Source organism: Salmo salar, chromosome 15 (genome assembly GCF_965601325.2).
Source record: "Salmo salar chromosome 15, fSalSal1, whole genome shotgun sequence".
Classification (NCBI taxonomy): domain Eukaryota; kingdom Metazoa; phylum Chordata; class Actinopteri; order Salmoniformes; family Salmonidae; genus Salmo; species Salmo salar.
In genome coordinates this window covers 44,960,200-44,983,082 of record NC_138305.1, presented here as the reverse complement: position 1 = coordinate 44,983,082, position 22,883 = coordinate 44,960,200, and the positions used below count along the sequence as shown (strand labels likewise).

At 44.0% G+C, this 22,883-nt stretch overlaps 1 protein-coding gene across 2 annotated transcripts in view; it reads left to right on the top strand.

The window, feature by feature from the left end:
• Positions 1-22,883, top strand: part of galnt14 (UDP-N-acetyl-alpha-D-galactosamine:polypeptide N-acetylgalactosaminyltransferase 14 (GalNAc-T14)) — a 118,523-nt gene that overhangs the window by 55,610 nt on the left and 40,030 nt on the right. For both annotated transcript variants that reach the window (XM_014144515.3, XM_014144514.3), the window contains exons 4-5: positions 11,333-11,400; positions 12,324-12,389. In XM_014144515.3, coding sequence (XP_013999990.2) covers positions 11,333-11,400; positions 12,324-12,389 — 134 coding nt within the window. The remainder of the gene's footprint in view (positions 1-11,332; positions 11,401-12,323; positions 12,390-22,883) is intronic.

Sequence of the window (22,883 nt, the reverse complement as noted above, 5' to 3'; positions counted from 1 at the left end):
TGCCTCGTCCATTACTGTCCTGGTTAGTGATTACTGTCTTATTTCACTGTAGAGCCTCTAGCCCTGCTAAATATGCCTTAACCAACCATGTTGTTCCACCTCCTACATATGCGATGACATCACCTGGTTTAAACGTCTCTAGAGACTATATCTCTCTCATCATTACTCAATGCCTAGGTTTACCTCCAATGTACTCACATCCTACCTTACCTTTGTCTGTAAACTATGCCTTGAATCTATGCTATCGTGCCCAGAAACCTGCTCCTTTTACTCTCTCTTCCGAACGTGCTAGACGGCCAGTTCGTATAGCCTTTAGCCGTACCCTTAGCCTACTTCTCCTCTGTTCCTCTGGTGATGTGGAGTTTAATCCAGGTCCTGCAGTGCCTAGCTCCACTCCCACTCCCCAGGTGCTCTCATTTGTTGACTTCTGTAACCGTAAAAGCCTTGGTTTCATGCATGTTAACATTAGAAGCTTACTTCCTAAGTTTGTTTTACTCACTGCTTTAGCACACTCTGCCAACCCGGATGTCTTAGCCGTGTCTGAATCCTGGCTTAGGAAAACCACCAAAAACCCTGAAATCTCCATTGCTAACTATAACATTTTCCGCCAAGATAGAACTGCCAAAGGGGGCGGTGTTGCAATCTACTGCAAATATAGCCTGCAGAGTTCTGTATTACTAACCAAGTCTGTACCCAAACAATTCGAGCTTCTACTTCTAAAAATTCACCTTTCCAGAAACAAGTCTCTCACTGTTGCCGCTTGCTATAGACCTCCCTCTGCCCCCAGCTGTGCCCTCGATACCATACGTGAATTGATTGCCCCCCATCTATCTTCTGAGCTCATGCTACTAGGTGACCTAAACTGGGACATGCTTAACACCCCGGCCATCCTACAATCTAAGCTTGATGCCCTCAATCTCACACAAATTATCAATGAACCTACCAGGTACAACCCCAAATCCGTAAACACGGGCACCCTCATAGATGTCATCCTAAATAACTCGCCCTCCAAATACACCTCTGCTGTTTTCAATCAAGATCTCAGCAATCACTGCCCCATGGCCTGCATCCATAAACGACCACCCGTCACCACTGTCAAATGCTCCCTAAAACACTTCTGCGAGCAGGCCTTTCTAATCGACCTGGCCGGGGTGTCCTGGAATGACATTGACCTCATCCCGTCAGTAGATGATGCCTGGCTATTCTTTAAAAGTGCCTTCCTCACCATCTTAAATAAGCATGCCCCACTCAAAAAAATGTACAACTAGGAATAGATATAGTCCTTGGTTCACTCCAGACCTGTCTGCCCTTGACCAGCACAAAAAAATCCTGTGGCGTTATGCATTAGCATCGAATAGCCCCCGTGATATGAAACTTTTCAGGGAAGTTAGGAACAAATACACAGGCAGTTAGAAAAGCTAAGGCTAGCTTTTTCAAACAGAAATTTGCATCCTGTAGTACTAACTCAAAAAGTTCTGGGACACTGTAAAGTCCATGGAGAATAAGAGCACCTCCTCCCAGCTGCCCACTGCTCTGAGGCTAGGAAACACCCTTACCACCGATAAATCCACTATAATTGAGAATTTCAATAAGCATTTCTCTATGGCTGGCCATGCTTTCCACCTGGCTACCCCTACCCCGGTCAACTGCCCGGCACCCTCCACAGCAACCCGCCAAAGCCCCCACCATTTCTCCCTCACCCAAATCCAGATAGCTGATGTTCTGAAAGAGCTGCAAAATCTGGACCCATACAAATCAGCCGGGCTAGACAATCTGGACCCTCTCTTTCTAAAAGTATCTGCCGAAATTGTTGCAACCCCTATTACTAGCCTGTTCAACCTCTCTTTCGTATCGTCTGAGATTCCAAAAGATTGGAAAGCTGCCGCGGTCATCCCCCTCTTCAAAGGGGGTGACACTCTAGACCCAAACTGCTACAGACCTATATCTATCCTACCCTGTCTTTCTAAGGTCTTCGAAAGCCAAGTTAACAGATTACCGACCATTTAGAATCCCACCGTACCTTCTCCGCTATGCAATCTGGTTTCAGAGTTGGTGGGTGCACCTCAGCCACACTCAATGTCCTAAATGACATCATAACCGCCATCGATAAGAGACATTACTGTGCAGCCATATTCATCGACCTGGCCAAGGCTTTCGACTCTGTCAATCACCACATTCTTATTGGCAGACTCGACAGCCTTGGTTTCTCAAATGATTGCCTCACCTGGTTTACCAACTACTTCTATGATAGAGTTCAGTGTGTCAAATCGGAGGGCCTGTTGTCCGAACCTCTGGCAGTCTCTATGGGTGTGCCACAGGGTTCAATTCTCGGGCCGACTCTCTTCCTTGTATAGATCAATGATGTTGCTCTTGCTGCTGGTGATTCTCTGATCCAACTCTATGCAGACGACACCATTCTGTAAACTTCTGGCCCCTCTTTGGACACCGTGTTAACTAACCTCCAGACGAGCTTCAATGCCATACAACTCTCCTTCCGTGGCCTCCAACTGCTCTTAAACGCAAGTAAAACTAAATGCATGCTATTCAATCGATCACTGCCCGCACCTGCTCGCCCGTCCAGCATCACTACTCTTGCCGGCTCTGACTTAGAATACGTGGACAACTACAAATACCTGGGTGTCTGGTTAGACTGTAAACTCTCCTTCCAGACTCACATTAAGCATCTCCAATCCAAAATGAAATCTAGAATCGGCTTCCTATATCGCAACAAAGCATCCTTCACTCATGCTGCCAAACATACCCTCGTAAAACTGACCATCCTACCAATCCTTGACTTCGGTGATGTCATCTATAAAATAGCCTCCAACAAACTGGATGCAGTCTATCACAGTGCCATCCGTTTTGTCACCAAAGCCCCATACACTACCCACCATTGCAACCTGTACGCTCTCGTTGGTTGGCCCTCGCTTCATACTCGTCGCCAAACCCACTGGCTACAGGTTATCTACAAGTCTCTGCTAGGTAAAGCCCCGCCTTATCGCAGCTCACTGGTCACCATAGCAGCACCCACTCGTAGCACGCGCTCCAGCAGGTATAGCTCACTGGTCACCCCCAAAGCCAATTCCTCCTTTGGTCGTCTTTCCTTCCAGTTCTCTGCTGCCGATGACTGGAACAAACTGCAAAAATCTCTGAAGCTGGAGACTCATATCTCCCTCACTAGCTTTAAGCACCAGCTGTCAGAGCAGCTCACAGATCACTGCACCTGTACATAGCCCATCTGTAAACAGCCCATCTATCTACCTACCTCATCCCCATACTGTATTTATTTATCTTGCTCCTTTGCACCCCATTATCTCTACTTGCACATTCATCTTCTGCACATCTACCATTCCAGTGTTTAATTGCTATATTGTAATTGATTCGCCACCATGGCCAATTTATTGCCTTAACTTACCTCATTTGCACTCACTGTAAATATACTTTTTGTTTTTGTTTGTTCTACTGTATTATTGACTGTATGTTTTGTTTATTCCATGTGTAACTCTGTTGTTGTATGTGTCGAATTGCTATGCTTTATCTTGGCCAGGTCGCAGTTGCAAGTGAGAACTTGTTCTCAACTAGCCTACCTGGTTAAATAAAGGTGAAATAAATCAAATAAACAATTACAGAGGAATTAGTTTTTGAGGCTATTAAATCCTTTCAGTCTGGAAAAACCCCAGGGCTTGATGGCATACCGGTAGAGGTATATCAAGCCTTTTTTGATATACTAAAAGCTCCATTATTAGATTGTTTTAACTACTCCTATAGAAATGGTAGTCTGATAAAGTAAGACAAGATTTTATTTATAAATGCCAGTCCCCCTGTGACAACAATTTTGGACCCCCTTGTGGCCCCCCTAAATGTGGAGTATGAAATAATTTTTACATAACTAAGTTTTGCTATCATTCTTTTTTTTACATCCGTTATTAGACAGTGGCAACGATGATGATTATGAACATGGTCTTTTGCCTGCTGATGCCTGCAATGCAGTGAAGAAAACGATATGACAACAATAACATCTAATGTAACTGGCCCCTCTAACAGTACAACTGGCCCCAGCTTGGCCCCCCCAGTTGAAATGGTCTAGAACCGCCACTGACAAGAACACACACATACATGTAATAGTGCCAGACATGCACACAAACACATACAGTTGGCATTGCTGTTATGATTTTAGTTGTCCTTTGTTTTAATTATTTAAAAACAAATTGTATTGTTGTTTGCTGTTTTCTGTCTTTTTCTTTTTTCTCTTTAGTTCATTCTCTTGGTTGTTGGTGCATTGTTGGGTTCTTGGGGGTGGGGAATGGAATTAATGGATTAATTGTATTTTTTATTTTTATTTTTATTCTTGGGGGGGACTGTGGGAGGGGTCTCGAATGGTTGAGGGACAGCTATTGGGGAACTGTGGGGGGGATCTTGGAAGGTTCGGGTTCACGTTTTTTGGCCTGGTGGGAGATCAGTCCAATCTAAGCTACGTTAGATATAACGTTATTTGACATAATTTTATCTGTGGCCAATGACCTTGAGCCTTCTTGGATGGGCACTTCTAAAGTATGTCTTTGACAGCACCCCTACGCTCCGTATTTTCCACTGGCTGCCCCACCACCACAGAAAGCACTGAGCTAGGCTAAAACACCTGCATTTTGGAGCTGCCTTACTCAAGAAAGCAAAAAAGAGACCATGTTTGTATGCGGCTTTATTAACTCAATGATTTATTTTTTTACTTTGTGACACGTATTAATGCCAAAATTGTCATACCTGCTCCTGCACTCCCTCTCCTGCACTCGAGGGTGCCAGACTGCCTATCAATACGCACACCTGTCCCTTTTATCTGTCTGTTTCCTCTGTTTGTTCCCTGTGTCTGCATTGATGTTGTTACTTTGTCCCCTGTCCAGACGTTGTTCCTGTCCTGTTTCAAGTCCATTATGTATTAAATGTTCTCCCTGTACCTGCTTTCTGTCTCCATCGTCGACACCCACAAAAATAACATACAAAACAGGCACACACAAAAAAAAGGCTCTGCCCCACCTTCCCTGAATGACGCGTCGCCACTGCCTGTTCCTGACCCGGGACTAGGTCACTGTCCGTTTGCTCTCAGACCTGTGCCTGACTCATATGGACTCCTCATTTAACCCTGACACCCAACTGCCAAACCCCTCTATTGACTTCCCAGCCTGACCCTTGACCTTTCCCATAGCTGCCTCACTGCCACCTCACCTGTCCCTGGGTGTCAGCAGCTTGCCTCAGCAGCTTGCCTTAGCACAACGCAGGCCTCCTCTCCCCTGCCAACGTCTCCTGGAGCCGGTTCAGCTCATTACAGCTGAGTAGTCAGCAGAGACCCGGGCTGTCTCTTAATGATCACACAGAGAAGACTCCTGAGTCCTGACCACCACTCCACCGGGGAAAAAACTGTCCTGTTTATGTGTCCGCCCCAAACCTTTTTCATAGCGCTGCAGTTTCAACCAATTAAAAGACAATCCCTCCCAGTAGGTTTCAGCCTGCCCGTCCCTTTGGTTTTTGGACGACTTGTCTGTTTGCAACTTTTTCACAATTACTCACTTCTCCTGCAAAAAAGTTTGTAATTGTGCCTATAGCCACACTGCAGGCTCAGGAAATAATGGTCTCTAGCTCCAGGCTCCGTCCCTAACAATAGCAATGGAAGAACACCAATGAAAGTTTGCTTTCCTGATAATGAATTAATCTACAGAACACACCGTCTCTCTCTCTCTCTCTCTCTACGTGTGTGCCTTCTTCATTACAGTACATCTTTGTCCAGGGTAGTGTACTGTAGCACTCAGAGTCACATATCACCGCTGTTAAAGACATCCTGAGGGGGTACAGTACCAATACCCTCCTCGTGGCCCTCAGGGACGTCAGGGTGGGGTTTAATTAGCACAGTGTTTCATGGCTGCCAGCATGTTTGTGTCATCATGGTGGCCTGCCTGCCTGTAATTACACAGCCTCAGCCTCACTCAGCCCTCCGCCACATGCCGTTGCCGCCAGTGATGTAGCTAATAGGAAAAACAACAACAACCCTAATCTTCTTAGGTTTCTGTGCATTAATAAGGTTGTCTGTGTGTTCTGGCACCTTCCTCTAAACTGAGGCTGGCTGGGGTTCATGGGCTGGTTAGACCCAGTTATTACCCCCCTCCTCTTACCTCAGCTTGCGCCAGAACCAAACATTGATACAGAGCGGGTTTAAAAAGCAGGCCGTGGGCCTCTCTCTTTGATTTGTGTTAGTGCTGACAGAGGCTATTACCACAATCCAGCCCTCAGAACCCTCTGAGGTGGAGGGGGAATAGGCTGGGAGCTTTCTCTCCCAGACAGAGCTGGGAGCGATAGTTCAGGAGAGGAGATGAAGAGGAGAGGTGAGGAGAGTGGAAGGGGAGGATAATAATATGGATGTGAGAAGAGGGTAGGTTAAGGGAGGAGAGGTAGAGGGAATGAATACAGAGGAGGAGAGGGGAAAGTAGAGGAGAAGAAATGAGGAGAACAATATGAAAGAGTAATAGGAAGGACAGGTCTGTCTGTGTTTTCATAGCCCCAGCAGGTAGAGAAAACTACAGGGGAAACAGTCACTGGCCACATATTGCACTGGGATGCTATATTCTAGTCATGTTTGGAGAGCGGGGCACTCTGAGTTCCAAACAGTACAAGAGGAGAAGTAGGTAATCATAACTTGTGTAAATGGCTTGCGTCTGCAATACCCACTCACGACGATCAGTACTAAACAAATCACATAAATGAGAAAATGGTGAAGATTAGGCTATTTTTCAAATCTCACCTGTTCCTGCATGTGCCACAATGGATTTCATTGATGCTGTGTTTGGTCATAATGTATTCCTCCTACTCATCGTTTTTTCCCCCCAAATGAAAAGCATTTTGGAATGCATCAGGAGAAACAGAAATGCATTAGGCAGTCAAAGGGCTTCTCTCCTGTGTTTGGGTGGTGAGTGTGGGCTTCAAAGTCGCTGTGCTCAAAGTGCAGAGCCGCCCCATAAACACTGCAGGAATCAATATAATGACATTCTAAGAGCGCAATGTACATTAAACACATTTCCACTGCTCTACTAACCCAGGCCTTTTGATTGTGGGTAGTAATTCCACATCATTTGTGTACCCTTAGTTCTGAAAGGAACGATTACGCAACCTTGTTTTGGAATGATACCAATTCATCTCATTTGTATGCTATTGGAAATTGTTAATTGCCCAATATTTGTCCATTTTGGGCTGATGTTTTATTGGCTCTTAACCAACCATGCTATTTTGTTTGTTTTTCCGAATTGTTTGTAACTTATTTTGTACGTAATGTTGCTGCTACCGTCTCTTATGACCGAAAAGAGCTTCTGGACATCAGAACAGCGATTACCTCGAATTGGATGAATAATTTTTCTTTAATGAGTCTGACGGGAAGGATATACTCCAAACACCCGAACAGGCCCTCATCCCCGTCTTTCGCTGGAGAAAGAAACTGAGATTTCGCGGAGGGAGATCGGGGTGCCTTGTGAGGATCAGGCGACTAGTGGCTAATCTGCCTTTGCCATCCGTACTGTTAGCCAATGTTCAATCGCTGAAAAATAAATGGGACGAACTGAAAGCAAGTGTATCCTACCAACGGGACATTAAAAACTGTAATATCTTACGTTTCACGGAGTCGTGGCTGAACGACGACATTAATAACATACAGCTGGCGGGTTATACACTCTATCGGCAGGATAGAACAGCAGCCTCTGGTAAACAAGGGGCGGCCGCCTATGTATATTTGTAAACAACAGCTGGTGCACGATATCTAAGGAAGTCTCAAGGTTTTGCTCACCTGAGGTAGAGTATCTCATGATAAGCTGTAGACCCCACTATCTACCTAGAGAGTTTTCATCTGTATTTTTCGAAGCTGCCTACATACCACCACAGACCAATGCTGGCACTAAGACCACACTCAATGAGCTGTATACAGCCATAAGCAAACAGGAAAATGCTCCTCCAGAGGGAACGCTCCTATTGGCCAGGGACTTTAATGCAGGGCAACATTAATCAGTTTTACCTAATTTCTATCAGCATGTTAAATGTGCAACCAGAGGGAAAAAACTCTAGACCACCTTTACTCCACACAGAGACGCGTACAAAGCTCTCCCTCGCCCTCCATTTGGCAAATTTGACCATAATTCTATCCTCCTGATTCCAAAGCAGGAAGCACCAATGACGGTCTATAAAAAAGTGGTCAGATGAAACAGATGGTAAACTACAGTACTGTTTTGCTAGCACAGACTGGAATATGTTCCGGGATTCTTCTGATGGCATTGAGGAGTACACCACATCAGTCACTGGCTTGATCAATTGATGACATCATCCCCACAGTGACTGTATGTACAGTTGAAGACGTAAGTTTACATACACCTTAGCCAAATACAGTTGAAGTCAGAAGTTTACATACACTTAGGTCAGAGTCATTAAAACTAGTTTTTCAACCACTCCACAAATGTCTTGTTAACAAGCTATAGTTTTGGCAAATCGGTTAAGACATCTACTTTGTGCATGACACAAGTCATTTTTCCAACAATTGTTTACAGACAGATTATTTCACTTATAATTCACTGTATCACAATTCCAGTGGGTCAGAAGTTAAAAATGCACTAAGTTGACTATGCATTTAAACAGCTTGGAAAATTACAGAAAATTATGTCATGGCTTTAGAAGCTTCTGATAGGATAATTGACATAATTTGAGTCAATTTGAGGTGTACCTGTGGATGTATTTCAAGGCCTACCTTCAAACTCAGTGCCTCTTTGCTTGACATCTTGGGAAAATAAAAATAAATCAGCCAAGACCTCAGAAAAAATGGTAGACCTCCACAAGTCTGGTTCATCCCTGGGAGCAATTTCCAAATGCCTGAAGATACCACGTTCATCTGTACAAACAATAGTATGCAAGTATAAACACCATGGGACCACGTAGCCGTCATACCGCTCAGGAAGGAGACACATTCTGTCTCCTAGAGATGAACGTACTTTGGTGCAAAAAGTGAAAATCAATCCCTGAACAACAGCAAAGGACCTTGTGAAGATGCTGGAGGAAACCGCCATAAAAAAGCCAGACTACGGTTTGCAACTGCACATGGGGACAAAGATCGTACTTTTTGGAGAAATGTCCTCTGGTCTGATGAAACAAAAATAGAACTGTTTGGCCATAATGACCATCGTTATGTTTGGAAGACAAAGGGGGAGGCTTACAAGCCAAAGAACACCATCCCAACCGTGAAGAATGGGGGTGGCAGCATCATGTTGTGGGGGTGCTTTACTGCAGAAGGGACTGGTGCACTTCACAAAATAGATGGCATCATGAGGCAGGAAAATGATGTGGATATATTGAAGCAACATCTCAAGACACCAGTCAGGAAGTTAAAGCTTGGTCGCAAATGGGTGTTCCAAATGGACAATGACCCCAAGCATACTTCCAAAGTTGTGGCAAAATGGCTTAAGGACAACAAAGTCAAGGTATTGGAGTGGCCATCACAAAGCCCTGACCTCAATCCTATAGAAATTTTGTGGGCAGAACTGAAAAAGCATGTGTGAGCAAGGAGGCCTACAAACCTGACTCAGTTACACCAGCTCTGTCAGGAGGAATGGGCCAAAATTCACCCAACTTATTGTGGGAAGCTTGTGGAAGGCTCCCCGAAACGTTTGACCCAAGTTAAACAATTTAAAGGCAATGCTACCAAATGCTAATTGAGTGTATGTAAACTTCTGACCCACTGGGAATGTGATGAAAGAAATAATGCTGAAATTAATCATTCTCTCTACTATTATTCTGACATTTTACATTCTTAAAATAAAGTGGTTATCCTAACTGACCTAAAAGAGGGCATTTTTACTAGGATTAAATATCAGGAATTGTGAAAAACTGAGTTTAAATGTATTTGGCTAAGGTGTATATAAACTTCTGACTTCAACTGTACATTAAATCTCAGTTTTTCACAATTCCTGACATTTAATCCTAGTAAAGATCACCACTTCAGGCTACTCTACCTACATGTACATATTACCTCAATTACCTCGACACCGGTGCACCCGCACATGTACTCTGTACCGGCATCCCCTGTATATAGCCCCGCTATTGTTATTTTACTGGTTAAGGGCTTGTAAGTAAGCATTTCATTGTAACGTCTACTACACCTGTTGTATTCGGCACATGTGACAAATACGATTTGATTTGAATTGATTTTGATCCTACATCATTGTTGGGCTGGACCCAGCTTCGGAACTCCCACATGAGACTCAACTCTATTGTGTTTTTACCACTGACTCACACGCTATATGACGTACTTCACATGGTTTCAAGACAACTTTTACTGAAATATCTTTATATGAAATAGGCTGTTTATAATAGAAAGAGGTTGTAAATACAGTCTAGAAGAAAGTCTACAGCAATCATTAGTTGTGCTGCTGTTCTAGATATAACCCACAGGGCAATAGTCATCCACGTCCCCTGATTAGGCTGCACTTAGAGGCTGAATCAGGACTCTCTGTCTTGCTGTAAAGCTTTACCTGTTACCACCAGGAACAGATTTCTGTCAGGGGCCTTAATAAAGGCATGAGGATCTAGGGGCAGTGGAGGGTGGATGGAGCGGGATATAGAGAGAGGGAGGAGGAGGGGGGAATGGAGGAGGGGGGAATGGAGTGATGAATGGGTCCAGCATGCACAGCGACGATGGAAGAACAGACCTACGAGCCTGACAGCGCTCCAATTACTCACCCAGACAGGAGAGAGAGAGAGAGAGAGAGAGAGAGAGAGTGTGTGAGGGCCTGTGAGGGAGGAGGAGAGGGTAGATGTGCCTTGATTCAGACTGGGATTAAAGGTGAAGTAATCTGAGGGAGGTGGTGTACCTCTCCCTCCATCTCTCCTCGCCTCATCACCTGCTGTTCAGCCATGTACCCCAGGAGAGGAGAGAATATTAGAGGGAGATGTATGTGTGGTTCTTATAGTGAGAGATTCTAGTGTCAGAGGATGGTGTTGGGTGGAAAAAGAGCTGAAGCCAATATGAGTGGTCCTGTATTTTCTCATACCCTTGTAATAGAAAATCATCCAAATTACATTTTGGGGGCTATAGTTATATAAAAAAAAAAAGTCATCTTCAGAACTAATGAAATATTGTTATTTTATTTAAGTCGTAATACATTCTCATAACGATAATGTCATTCTCCATTTTTCCAATAGAACATTTCACATAACACGGGGGGAAAAAGTCGATTTCAGTTGTTGCTGCTCTATAAAGATTGTCGTCTAGAAGAAATACAATAGTTTCTAACACTACTGCTGCTCTCTTTTTCATTTGCAGTGTTCTGAACAGGACGCCAGTCCACCTGATTCACGAGATCATCCTGGTAGATGACTACAGTGGGGATGGTGAGTAGAGTAGAGAAGATCATCCTGGTAGATGACTACAGTGGGGATGGTGGGTAGAACAGAGAAGATCATCCTGGTAGATGACTACAGTGGGGATGGTGAGTAGAGTAGAGAAGATCATCCTGGTAGATGACTACAGTGGGGATGGTGGGTAGAACAGAGAAGATCATCCTGGTAGATGACTACAGTGGGGATGGTGAGTAGAGTAGAGAAGATCATCCTGGTAGATGACTACAGTGGGGATGGTGAGTAGAGTAGAGAAGATCATCCTGGTAGATGACTACAGTGGGGATGGTGAGTAGAGTAGAGAAGATCATCCTGGTAGATGACTACAGTGGGGATGGTGAGTAGAGTAGAGAAGATCATCCTGGTAGATGACTACAGTGGGGATGGTGAGTAGAGTAGAGAAGATCATCCTGGTAGATGACTACAGTGGGGATGGTGGGTAGAACAGAGAAGATCATCCTGGTAGATGACTACAGTGGGGATGGTGGGTAGAGTAGAGAAGATCATCCTGGTAGATGACTACAGTGGGGATGGTGGGTAGAGTAGAGAAGATCATCCTGGTAGATGACTACAGTGGGGATGGTGGGTAGAGTAGAGAAGATCATCCTGGTAGATGACTACAGTGGGGATGGTGAGTAGAGTAGAGAAGATCATCCTGGTAGATGACTACAGTGGGGATGGTGGGTAGAACAGAAGAGCAGCTGTGAGCAGAGATAGATCTGATTCCAGGAGGAGATGGATGTGATGAGCTCTCCCATTCTGGCTCAGCTGCCGGAGAAACAGGATCAGTGATTGAAAAGATTTCCCCTGTCTCTGTCAATGTGTTTTTTTTACAATTGAATTCCAATTCCATGCACTGTGTGGGTGATGGTTTTGTGAACATTGCATCTCACCATGCATCAAATGTTTCCTTTCAGCAAATGACTGCCTTCTACTCACCAAGTTGCCCAAAGTAAAGTGTCTTCGGAATGACAGGAGAGAAGGTAACCTAGTTAGTGTGTGTGTGTGTGTGTGTGTGTGTGTGTGTGTGTGTGTGTGTGTGTGTGTGTGTGTGTGTGTGTGTGTGTGTGTGTGTGTGTGTATAGAGAGTATTTCATCCGTGCAGTATACAATTGTGTCCTCAACTTGAACACACACCTTAGAGCCCACCACCACTTGCCTTTGCTGATTTCAGGTTAGACCACAGGGAGAAGCTCAAGCACCAGCTGTGAGACAAGAGAGCAGATTCAGGGATGTGTTGACTCGAGACGGTTGGATCTTTTTGTGTCAGACACACCGTGATCCCATCTAGACAACGTGGGAATTGTCTGTGTATCTCTATAAATAGGTTGATTTGATTATAGCAAGACATCAAAAGGTTGACTGGAACATAGTCTGAGCACAAATGCAACACTATTATATTGCATCTATGAGTCATGGTGTTCAGGAAACGTATTTATCATGGTTATGTTGATGCTTCCTGGTTCACCGTTATATAACTCCACAGAGGACTTTTCTATGATGCCATACAGCACTGTTATAATAGACTACAGTTTATACCAAAAAAACGGAATACTAAAAAGCAGCGTGTGCTGATTGCTAGTTAAAACCCCTCTATGCTATCTGCCTCTGCTTCAGCACATTATACAGTCTGAGGTGAAATATATGTTGAAATGCTGAGATGTGAACTCAGACAGTAACGAGATGCAGATTGCTGTGCGTGGACAGATGTGCGCAAGCCCCAGCTCTCACAGGCATTTGAAGTTCCCCTGATCGGAGGGTTCAGCAGAGAGGTAATGGAGATGAACCCCATCTCACCTCACAGGCTGACAATCTTACCTCCAAAAAACTCCTAAAGCAGCCAGTTTCACCTAATAACACCAAGGAATATGGATGCTATCTTACAGCATCCACCTCACTTTACTGTATAGCACAAGATAGGGTGCAGTTTTGATCATTGATGAAATATTTCATTCTAGGCTAGTGCAATAGACTGTTGTAGCTGTCACAATGGTGATTAGTGCTCATTGGTTTTTTTACTTGTACTTTTATGTTTATTCACTAGTTGTCATTGTACTCAGTGCAAGTATGACTGAAATGTCTTAAACCTCCTCTTACAAACAAACCTAAAATCTAGTGTACCTTTGTCAGGATGGTGGGTGTAGCTGGTGTATAAAGTCAGGCGCAGGAGAGCAGAGATGAGTGAAATGACGTACTTTACTCGACAGCACAAAGTAAACAATTTACAAAGTGCAAAAAGAACGGTTGCTACAAAGCATGGGTGATAAACAGCACCCGGTACAAACTAGCCGGAACATACCGACCTGAACAAATAACAATCACACACAAAGACATGGGGGGAAACAGAGGGTTAAATACATGACCAGTAATTGGGAAATGAAAACCAGGTGTGTGGGACAATGAGACAAAACAAATGGAAAATTAAAAATGGATCGGCAATGGCTAGAAGACCGGTGACGTCGACCGCCGAGCGCCACCCGAACAAGGAGAGGCATCAACTTCGACTGAAGTCGTGACAACCTTCTTGACTTGTTCTCAGCCTGGGATAGGTAAGAGTGGTTGTGACTTGCTGCCAATGGCAACGACTAGTCGGAAAATACTTTACAATTTACATACATTTAAAACATTAGCATAGACATCACAGACTTTTAAATATCTGTCTGTGTATATATACAGTACCAGTCAAAAGTTTTTACACATATCTACTCATTCCAGGGTTTTCTTTATTTTTACTATTATTTACATTGTAGAATAATAGTGAAGACATCAAAATTATGAAATAACACATATGGAATCATGTAGTAACCAAAAAAGTGTTTAACAAATCAAAATACACTACCAGTCAAAAGTTTTAGAACACCTACTCATTCCAGGGTTTTTCTTTATTTTTACTATTTTCTACATTGTAAAATAATAGTGAAGACATCAAATCTATGAAATAACACATATGGAATCATGTGCTAACCCAAAAAGTTTTAAACAAATGAAAATATATTTTAGATTTGTCAAATAGCCACCCTTTGCCTTGATGACATCTTTGCACACTCTTGGCATTCTCTCAACCAGCTTCACCTGGAATGCTTTTCCAACAGTCTTGAAGGAGTTCCCACATATGCTGAGCATTTGTTGGTGTCACGTTCTGACCAGTATGAGGGTTATTTTGTTAGTGTAGGCTGGTCAGGACGCGGCAGAGGGTATTTGGTTTATGTGGTTCGGGGTGTGTGTATTATGTAGAGGGTAGTTGATTTATGTATTCCGGGGTTTTTTGGTCACTGCTCTGTTAGTCTATGTTCTTTCTAGTTAGTCTGTTTCTATGTTTAGTTAATTGGGTTGTGGACTCTCAATTGAAGGCAGGTGTTGTCTAGTTGCCTTTGATTGAGAGTCCTATATATTAGGGTGTATTTGTATTTGTGGGAGGTTGTCACTTGAATTGCTGTTGTTTGCCTTCAAGTCTGTATTCGTCGTCCATCGTTTTGTTTTGTTTGTATAAGTGTTTTCATTAAAAAGTTCATTATGAGCACTCAACCCGCTGAGCCTTAGTCCATTCCTGACGACCGTCGTTACAGAACCTACCACCAATCCGGATCAAGCAGCGGAGGAAGGAGCAACAGGTGGACTTAGTGGAGCAAAGGGAATTTGAGTTGGACCAACGGGAGAAATGGACATGGGAACAGATTATGGCCGGAGAGGGCCCATGGAAAAAATGGAGCGAAGACCGGGAACGCTACAGGGGAACACGACTGGCTATTAAGCCGGAGAGGCAGCCCCAAGAATTTTTTTGGGGGGGGCACACGGGTAGTTTGGCAGGGCCAGGATTGAGCAGCAAGCCAAATCCCCGTGCTTATTGGGGGCAGCCTAGTATTAGTCAGGTCCCGTGCGTTGGAGTGAGATGCACGGCGTTGAGGCCTAGTATTCACAGGCCGGTGTGTGCAGTACCTGCGCCCCGCATTTGTCAGGGGAAAGCGGGCATCCAGCCAGGAAGGGTGGAGCCAGTACTGCGCTCGAGACCGCCAGTGCGCCTTCACGGTCCAATATATCCTGTTCCCGCCCCACGCACTAGCCCTAAGGTGTGTGTTTCCAGGCTGGCATATCCAGTACCAGCACCACGCACCAGGCTTCCAGTGCGTCAGCCCAGTCCAGTACGTCCTGTTCCCGCTCCACGCACTAGCCCTAAGGTGTGTGTTTCCAGGCTGGCATATCCAGTACCAGCACCACGCACCAGGCTTCCAGTGCGTCAGCCCAGTCCAGTACGTCGTGTTCCCGCTCCACGCACTAGCCCTAAGGTGTGTGTTTCCAGGCTGACATATCCAGTACCAGCACCACGCACCAGCCTTCAGTGCGTCAGCCCAGTCCAGCACGTCCTGTCCATGTTCCTCGTACTAGCCATGTGGTGTGTGTCCTTAGTCTGGCACGTCCTAAGCCAGCCCCACGCACCAGGCCTTCCGGCAACAGTGCCTCGTCCAGAACTTCCGGCGACAGTGCCTCGTCCAGAGCTTCCGGCGACAGTGCCCCGGAGAGAGATGGCCCACTGTTCGGAACTAAGTGAGACGGCCCACTGTTCAGAGCCGTGTGAGTCTGTCTACAGTCCAGAACCAAGTGAGTCTGTCTACAGTCCAGAGCTCCTAGAGTCGTCCTACAGTCCAGAGCTCCTAGAGTCACCCTACAGTCCGGGGTCGACAGAGAGGGACATCACTGTAGAGACAGTTTATGAGGGGAGTGAGCCAGGGGTGGAGTGGGGTCTGCGTCCGGCTCCTGAGCCACCTCCTGAGGGGGGAGTATTGGGGTTTAAGGGGGGGGTGTTGCAGGAGCACCGTCGGTGACGGTGGCCACCCTCCCTTCCCTCCCATGTACTTTTGGGGATTTGTTAGTGTTTTGGGGGTTATTTGTTGTTGTTGTTTTTTTTTGTGTGTGAGGTGCATCTGGGGTCTGCACCTTTGGGGGGGGGGGGGGGGGGGTAATGTCACGTTCTGACCAGTATGAGGGTTATTTTGTTAGTGTAGGCTGGTCAGGACGTGGCAGAGGGTATTTGGTTTATGTAGTTCGGGGTGTGTGTATTATGTAGAGGGTAGTTGATTTATGTATTCCGGTGTATTTTGGTAACTGCTCTGTTAGCCTATGTTCTTTCTAGTTAGTCTGTTTCTATGTTTAGTTAATTGGGGTGTGGACTCTCAATTGAAGGCAGGTGTTGTCTAGTTGCCTTTGATTGAGAGTCCTATATATTAGGGTGTGTTTGTATTTGTGGGAGGTTGTCACTTGAATTGCTGTTTGCCTTCAAGTCTGTATTCGTCGGCCATCGTTTTGTTTTGTTTGTATACGTGGTTTCATTAAAAAGTTCATTATGAGCACTCAACCCGCTGCGCCTTGGTCCATTCCTGACGACCGTCGTTACAGTTGGCTGCTTTTCCATCACTCTGCGGTCCGACTCATCCCAAACCATCTCAATTTGGTTGAGGTCGGTTGATTGTGGAGGCCAGGTCATCTGATGCAGCACTCCATCACTCTCTTTCTTGGTCAAATAGCTCTTACACAACCATGAAGGCCTGATTCACGCAGTCTCCTCTGAACAGTTGATGTTGAGATAGATGTGTCTGTTACTTGAACTCTGTGAAGCATTTATTTGGGCTGCAATTTCTGAGGCTGGTAACTCTAATGAACTTATCCTCTACAGCAGAGGTAACTCTAGGTCATCCTTTCCTGTGGCGGTCCTCATGAGTGGCAGTTTCATCATAGCGCTTGATGGTTTTTGTGACTGCACTTGAAGAAACTTTCAAAGTTCTTTAAATTTTTCGCATTGACTGACCTTCATGTCTTAACTTCTCTAGGGCCAGTGGGACGATTCAAAAAGGCTTTACAACGAAAGCAAAACATTAGATTATGTCAGCAGAGTACCCAGCCAGAAATAATCAGACACCCATTTTTCAAGCTAGCATATAATGTCACATAAACCCAAACCACAGCTAAATGCAGCACTAACCTTTGATCTTCATCAGATGACAATCTTAGGACATTATGTTATACAATACATGCATGTTTTGTTCAATGAAGTTCATATTTATATCAAAAACCAGCTTTTTACATTAGCATGTGACGTTCAGAACTAGCATACCACCCGCAAACTTCCGGTGAATTTACTAAATTACTCACGATAAACGTTCACAAAAAACATAACAACTCTTGGCATTCTCTCAACCAGCTTCATGAGGTAGTCACCTGAAATGCCTTTCAAATAACAGGTATGCCTTGTTAAAAGTTAATTTGTGGAATTTCTGTCCTTCTTAATGCGTTTTAGCCAATCAGTTGTTGTGGGGGGTATACAGAAGAGAGCCCTATTTGGTAAAAGACCAAATCCATATATTATGGCAAGAACAGCTCAAATAATTACTTTAACCTGTAATTATTTGAGCTGTTCTTGCCATAATATATGGATTTGGTCTTTTACCAAATAGGGCTCTCTTCTGTATACCCCCCTCACAACACAACTGATTGGCTAAAACGCATTAAGAAGGACAGAAATTCCACAAATTAACTTTTAACAAGGCATACCTGTTATTTGAAAGGCATTCCAGGTGACTACCTCATGAAGCTGGTTGAGAGAATGCCAAGAGTGTGCAAAGATGTCATCAAGGCAAAGGGTGGCTATTTGAAGAATCTCAAATATAAAATATATTTTGATTTGTTTAACCCTTTTTTGGTTACTACATGATTCCATATGTGTCATTTCATACTTTTGATGTCTTCACTATTATTCTATAATGCAGAAAATAGTAAAAATAAAGAACAACCCTTGAATGAGTAGGTGTTATAAAACTTATGACCGGTAGAGTATATTTTATATTTGAGATTCTTCAAAGTAGCCAACCTTTGCCTTGATGACAGCTTTGCACACTCTTGGCATTCTCTCAACCAGCTTCACCTGGAATGCTTTTCCAACAGCCTTGAAGGAGTTCCCACATATACTGAGCACTTGTTCGCTGCTTTTCCTTCAGTCTGCGGTCCAACTCATCCCAAACCATCTCAATTGGGTTGAGGTCGAGTGATTGTGGAGGCCAGGTCATCTGATGCAGCACTCCATCACTCTCCTTCTTGGTCAAATAGCCCTTACACAGCCTGGAAGTGTGTTGGGTCATTATCCTGTTGAAAAAACAATGATAGTCCCACTAAGCGCAAACCAAATGGGATGGTGTATCACTGCAGAATGCTGTGGTAGCCATGCTGGTTAGGTGTGCCTTGAATTCTAAATAAACCTATGTGGTTTATTTAGATAAACCTGTGGGAACTCTTTCAAGATTGTTGGAAAAGCATTCCAGGTGAAGCTGGTTGAGAGAATGCCAAGTGTGTGCTTAGCTGTCATCAAGGCAAGGGGTGGCTATTTGACGAATCTAAAATATAAAAAATATTTTGATTTGTTTAACACTTTTTTGGTTACTACATGATTCAATTTGTGTTATTGCATAGTTTTGATGTCTTCACTATTATTCTACAATGTTGTACTGTATATACACACTCACCGGCCAGATTGTTAGGTACTTGTACTGGGTCGGACCCCCCTTTGCCTCCAGAACAGCCTGAATTATTTGGGACATGCTACAAGGTGTCAGAAATGTTCCACAGGGATGTTGGTCCATACTGACGCAATGGCATCATGCAGTTGCTGCAGATTGGACGGCAGTACATTCATGCTACTGTACGAACAGCCCGTTCCATCTCAAAGATAATCTATTCGGTTGATGTCTTGGGACTGCGCAGGCCACTCAAGTAAACTGAACTCGCTGTCATGTTGCAAGCAAAGTTTTTCCAGTCTTCAAATCCCATATTGCTTCCGTAGTCAACTTCCACACAGCTCTGACATACACACTTACCCCACCAGACATGCCACCAGGGGTCTTTTCACAGTCCCTAAATCCAGAACAAATTCAAGAAAGCGTACAGTATTATATAGAGCTGTTATTGCATGGACCTCCGTTCCATCTCATATTAGTCGAATGAACAGCAAACCTGGTTTCAAAAACAGATAACGCAACACCTCACTGCACAACACCTCTCCCCTATTTGACCTAGATAGTTTTTGTGTATGTATTGATATGTAGGTTACGTGTGCTTTTTTAAAATGTATGTGCTTCTGTCTTTGAGCTGTTCTTGTCTATTATTCTTCTGTATTATGTCCTGTTTCATGTTTTGTGTGGATCCCAGGAAGAGTAGCTGCTGCTTTTGCAACAGCTAATGGGATCCTAATAAAATACCCCCCCCCCCCCAAAAAAAATACCCCAAAATTGTCCAGTGTTGGTGATCGCGTGCCCAATGGAGCCACTTGTTCTTATTTTTAGCTGATAGGAGTGGAACCCGGTGTGGTCATCTGCTGCAATAGCACATCCGTGATAAAGATCAACGAGTTGTACGTTCCGAGATGCCATTCTGCACACCATTGTTGTACTGTGCCGTTATTTGTTTGTTTGTGGCCCGCCTGTTAGCTTGCACAATTCTTGCCATTCTCCTTTGACCTCTCACCAATGAGCTGTTTTCACCCAAAGGACTTCCGTTGAATAGATGTTTTTTTGTTTGTCGCACCATTCTTGGTAAATCATAGACACTATCATGCGTGAAAAGCCCAGGAGGCCGGACATTTCTGAAATACTGGAACCGGCGCGCCTGGCACCGACGATTATACCATCTCAAAGTTGCTTAGGTCACTCGTTTTGGCCGTTCTAACGTTCAATCGACCAATATCTGAATACCTCGATGCCTGTTTACCTGCTTTAAATAACAAGCCAAGGCAATCCAAAATAATAACGTGTGAGTGTGTGTAGTGTGTGCATCTATCAGTTACACATACTTGTCAGTACATACACACAAAAGGTAGGCCACATGGGGGAGAGGCGTTGTGCCGTGAGGTGTTACTTTATTTGTTTTTTGAAACCAGGTTTGCTGTTCACTTGCTCTATATGAGATGGGAGGTCCATGCAATCATGGCTCTATATAATACTGTACCTTTTCTTGAATTTTGTCTGGACTTGGGGTCTGTGAAGAAACCCCCTAGTGACATGTCTGGTGGGGTAAGTGTGTCTGTCAGAGCTACACTGAGTGTACAAAACATTAGGAACACCTGCTCTTTCTATGACATACTCTGACCAGGTGAATCCAGGTGAAAGCTCTGATCCCTTAATTATGTCACTTGTTAAATCCACTTCAATCAGTATAGATGAAGGGGAGGAGACAGGTTAAATAATGATTTTTAAGCCTTGTGACAATTGAGATATGGATTGTGTATGTGTGCAATTCAGAAGGTGAATGTGCAAGACAAAAGATTTAAGATCCTTTGAACAAGGTATGGTATTAGGTGCCAGGTGCACCGGTTTGAGTGTGTGAAGAACTGCCACACTGCTGGGTCTTTCACACTCAAATGTTTCCTGTGTGTATCAAGAATGGTCCACCACCCAAAGCACATCTAATTGAGGTTGTTCTGAGGGCAAAAGGGGTGCAACTCAATATTAGGCAGGTGTTCCTAATGTTTTCTTTATACACTCAGTATATGTAAGTTGATTATACAGAAAATTTGTAATTTTCAGCATGAAAATTTCTCACAAAAACAAGAATGGATGCAGTCAATCTCTCCTCCACGTTGAGCCAAGAGAAATGGACATGCATAATGTTGACATTAGCCCTCTATGTACAAAATTGTCAAAGACTCCAGACACCCAAGTCATAGATCGTTCGCTCTGCTACTGCACGGCAAGCGGTACCAGAGCGCCAAGTCTGGGACCAAAAGGTACCTGTACAGCTTCAACCCTCAAGCCATAAGACTGCTGAACAGTTAATCAAATGGCTACACGGACTATTTACATAGACCCCCCTTTATGATTTATCTTTAAAGTTTTGCACTGTCCCCCTTGCACTGGCTCTATGTACATTCACTAGACTCTACCCTCACACACACTACACTGACACGCCAACACACACACTCACACATAGACACACTTACACTTCACATAAGCTGCTGCTACTCTGTTTATTATATCCTCCTGATTGCCTAGTTACTTTTACCCCTACCCACATGTACATACTGTATAACCTGAATGACCTCAACTATGTCAAACCCCTGCACATTAACTCGGTACTCAATTGTCATACTTCAGTAAAAGGAAAGATGCCTTAATAGAAAATGACCACATGCACATAGAAATGTGTGTTATAGATCAGTCATTCTCATTGAAAGCAAGTCTAAGAAACGGTAGATCTGTTCTATGTTCGTAATATCTATGCTTCCCATTCTTAAGTTTCGTTTTTGGTCTTTTACTGTCGGTTTTGTACAGCTGAAAATATAGCTGAAAATATAATATTTTTGGTTATGTAAAATATATTTCACAGCGGTTTAGACGGTACAATGATTCTCTACACTATGCTTGCTTGTTTTGTCCCAAAAAAATTGTCACATTAGCAACCAGGAAATGGCGGAGCCAGGGGCACACTCCAACACTCATTTACATAATTTACAAGCAAAGCATTTGTGTTTAGTGAGTTTGCCAGATCAGAGGCAGTAGGGATGACCAGGGATGTTCTCTTGACAAGTGTGTGAATTTGACAATGTTCCTGTCCTGCTAAGCATTCAAAATGTAACGAGTACTTTTGGATGTCAGTGAAAATGTATGGAGTAAAAAGTACATTATTTTCTTTAGGAATGTAGTGAAGTTACAGTAAACATTTTCAAAAATATAAATAGTAAAGTACAGATACCCCCAAAAACGATTTAAGTAGTACTTTAAAGTATTTTACACTTCTTGGTACTGGTACTCCTCGTATATGGCCTCGTTATTGTTTTTGTGGGCCAGCTGCAGCTTTTTTAGGTCTTTGCAGCACTTGATCATATCACCAGGCAGTAGTCAAGATTAGATAAAACTAGAGCCTGCAGGACTTGCTTAGTCTAACTGTGTTGTTAAAAATGCTGAGCATCTCCCCCCATATTTACAACAATTGAATCAATATGTCTTGACCATGACACTTTATAGTCTAAGGGGACACAAAAAAGTTTAGTTTCCTCCAATTGCTCACAGCCACATGCACTACCAGATTCAGCTGAGGTCTAGAGCTTAGGGAATGATTTTTACTAAATTCAGCACTTTTAGTTTTAGATATGTTCAGGACTAGGTTATTACTAGCCACCCATTCCAAAACTGACTGCAACGCTTTGTTTAGGGTTGCAGTGATTGGGGGGGTTGTGGGGATGGATGTAGGGGTGAGAAGGGTGCGGACGAGGAGGATGTGCTGAGGGGGGCTAGATGTGGAGGGAGTTCTGGTTTTTATATACGACAGTGTTACAGTTTAATGGAACCCATTTTGACGGGCCTCTGTCATGCTGTGATTACTCAGCAGGTTGGCCGTTGTAATGATGGATAGTCCTCCAGGCCGTTTTGCGCGTGCAGTGGTGAGGATTTTTAGAGCTTTGCAATCACAGGTCTGGCTGCCAGGTCCTGCTATGTCTTGCT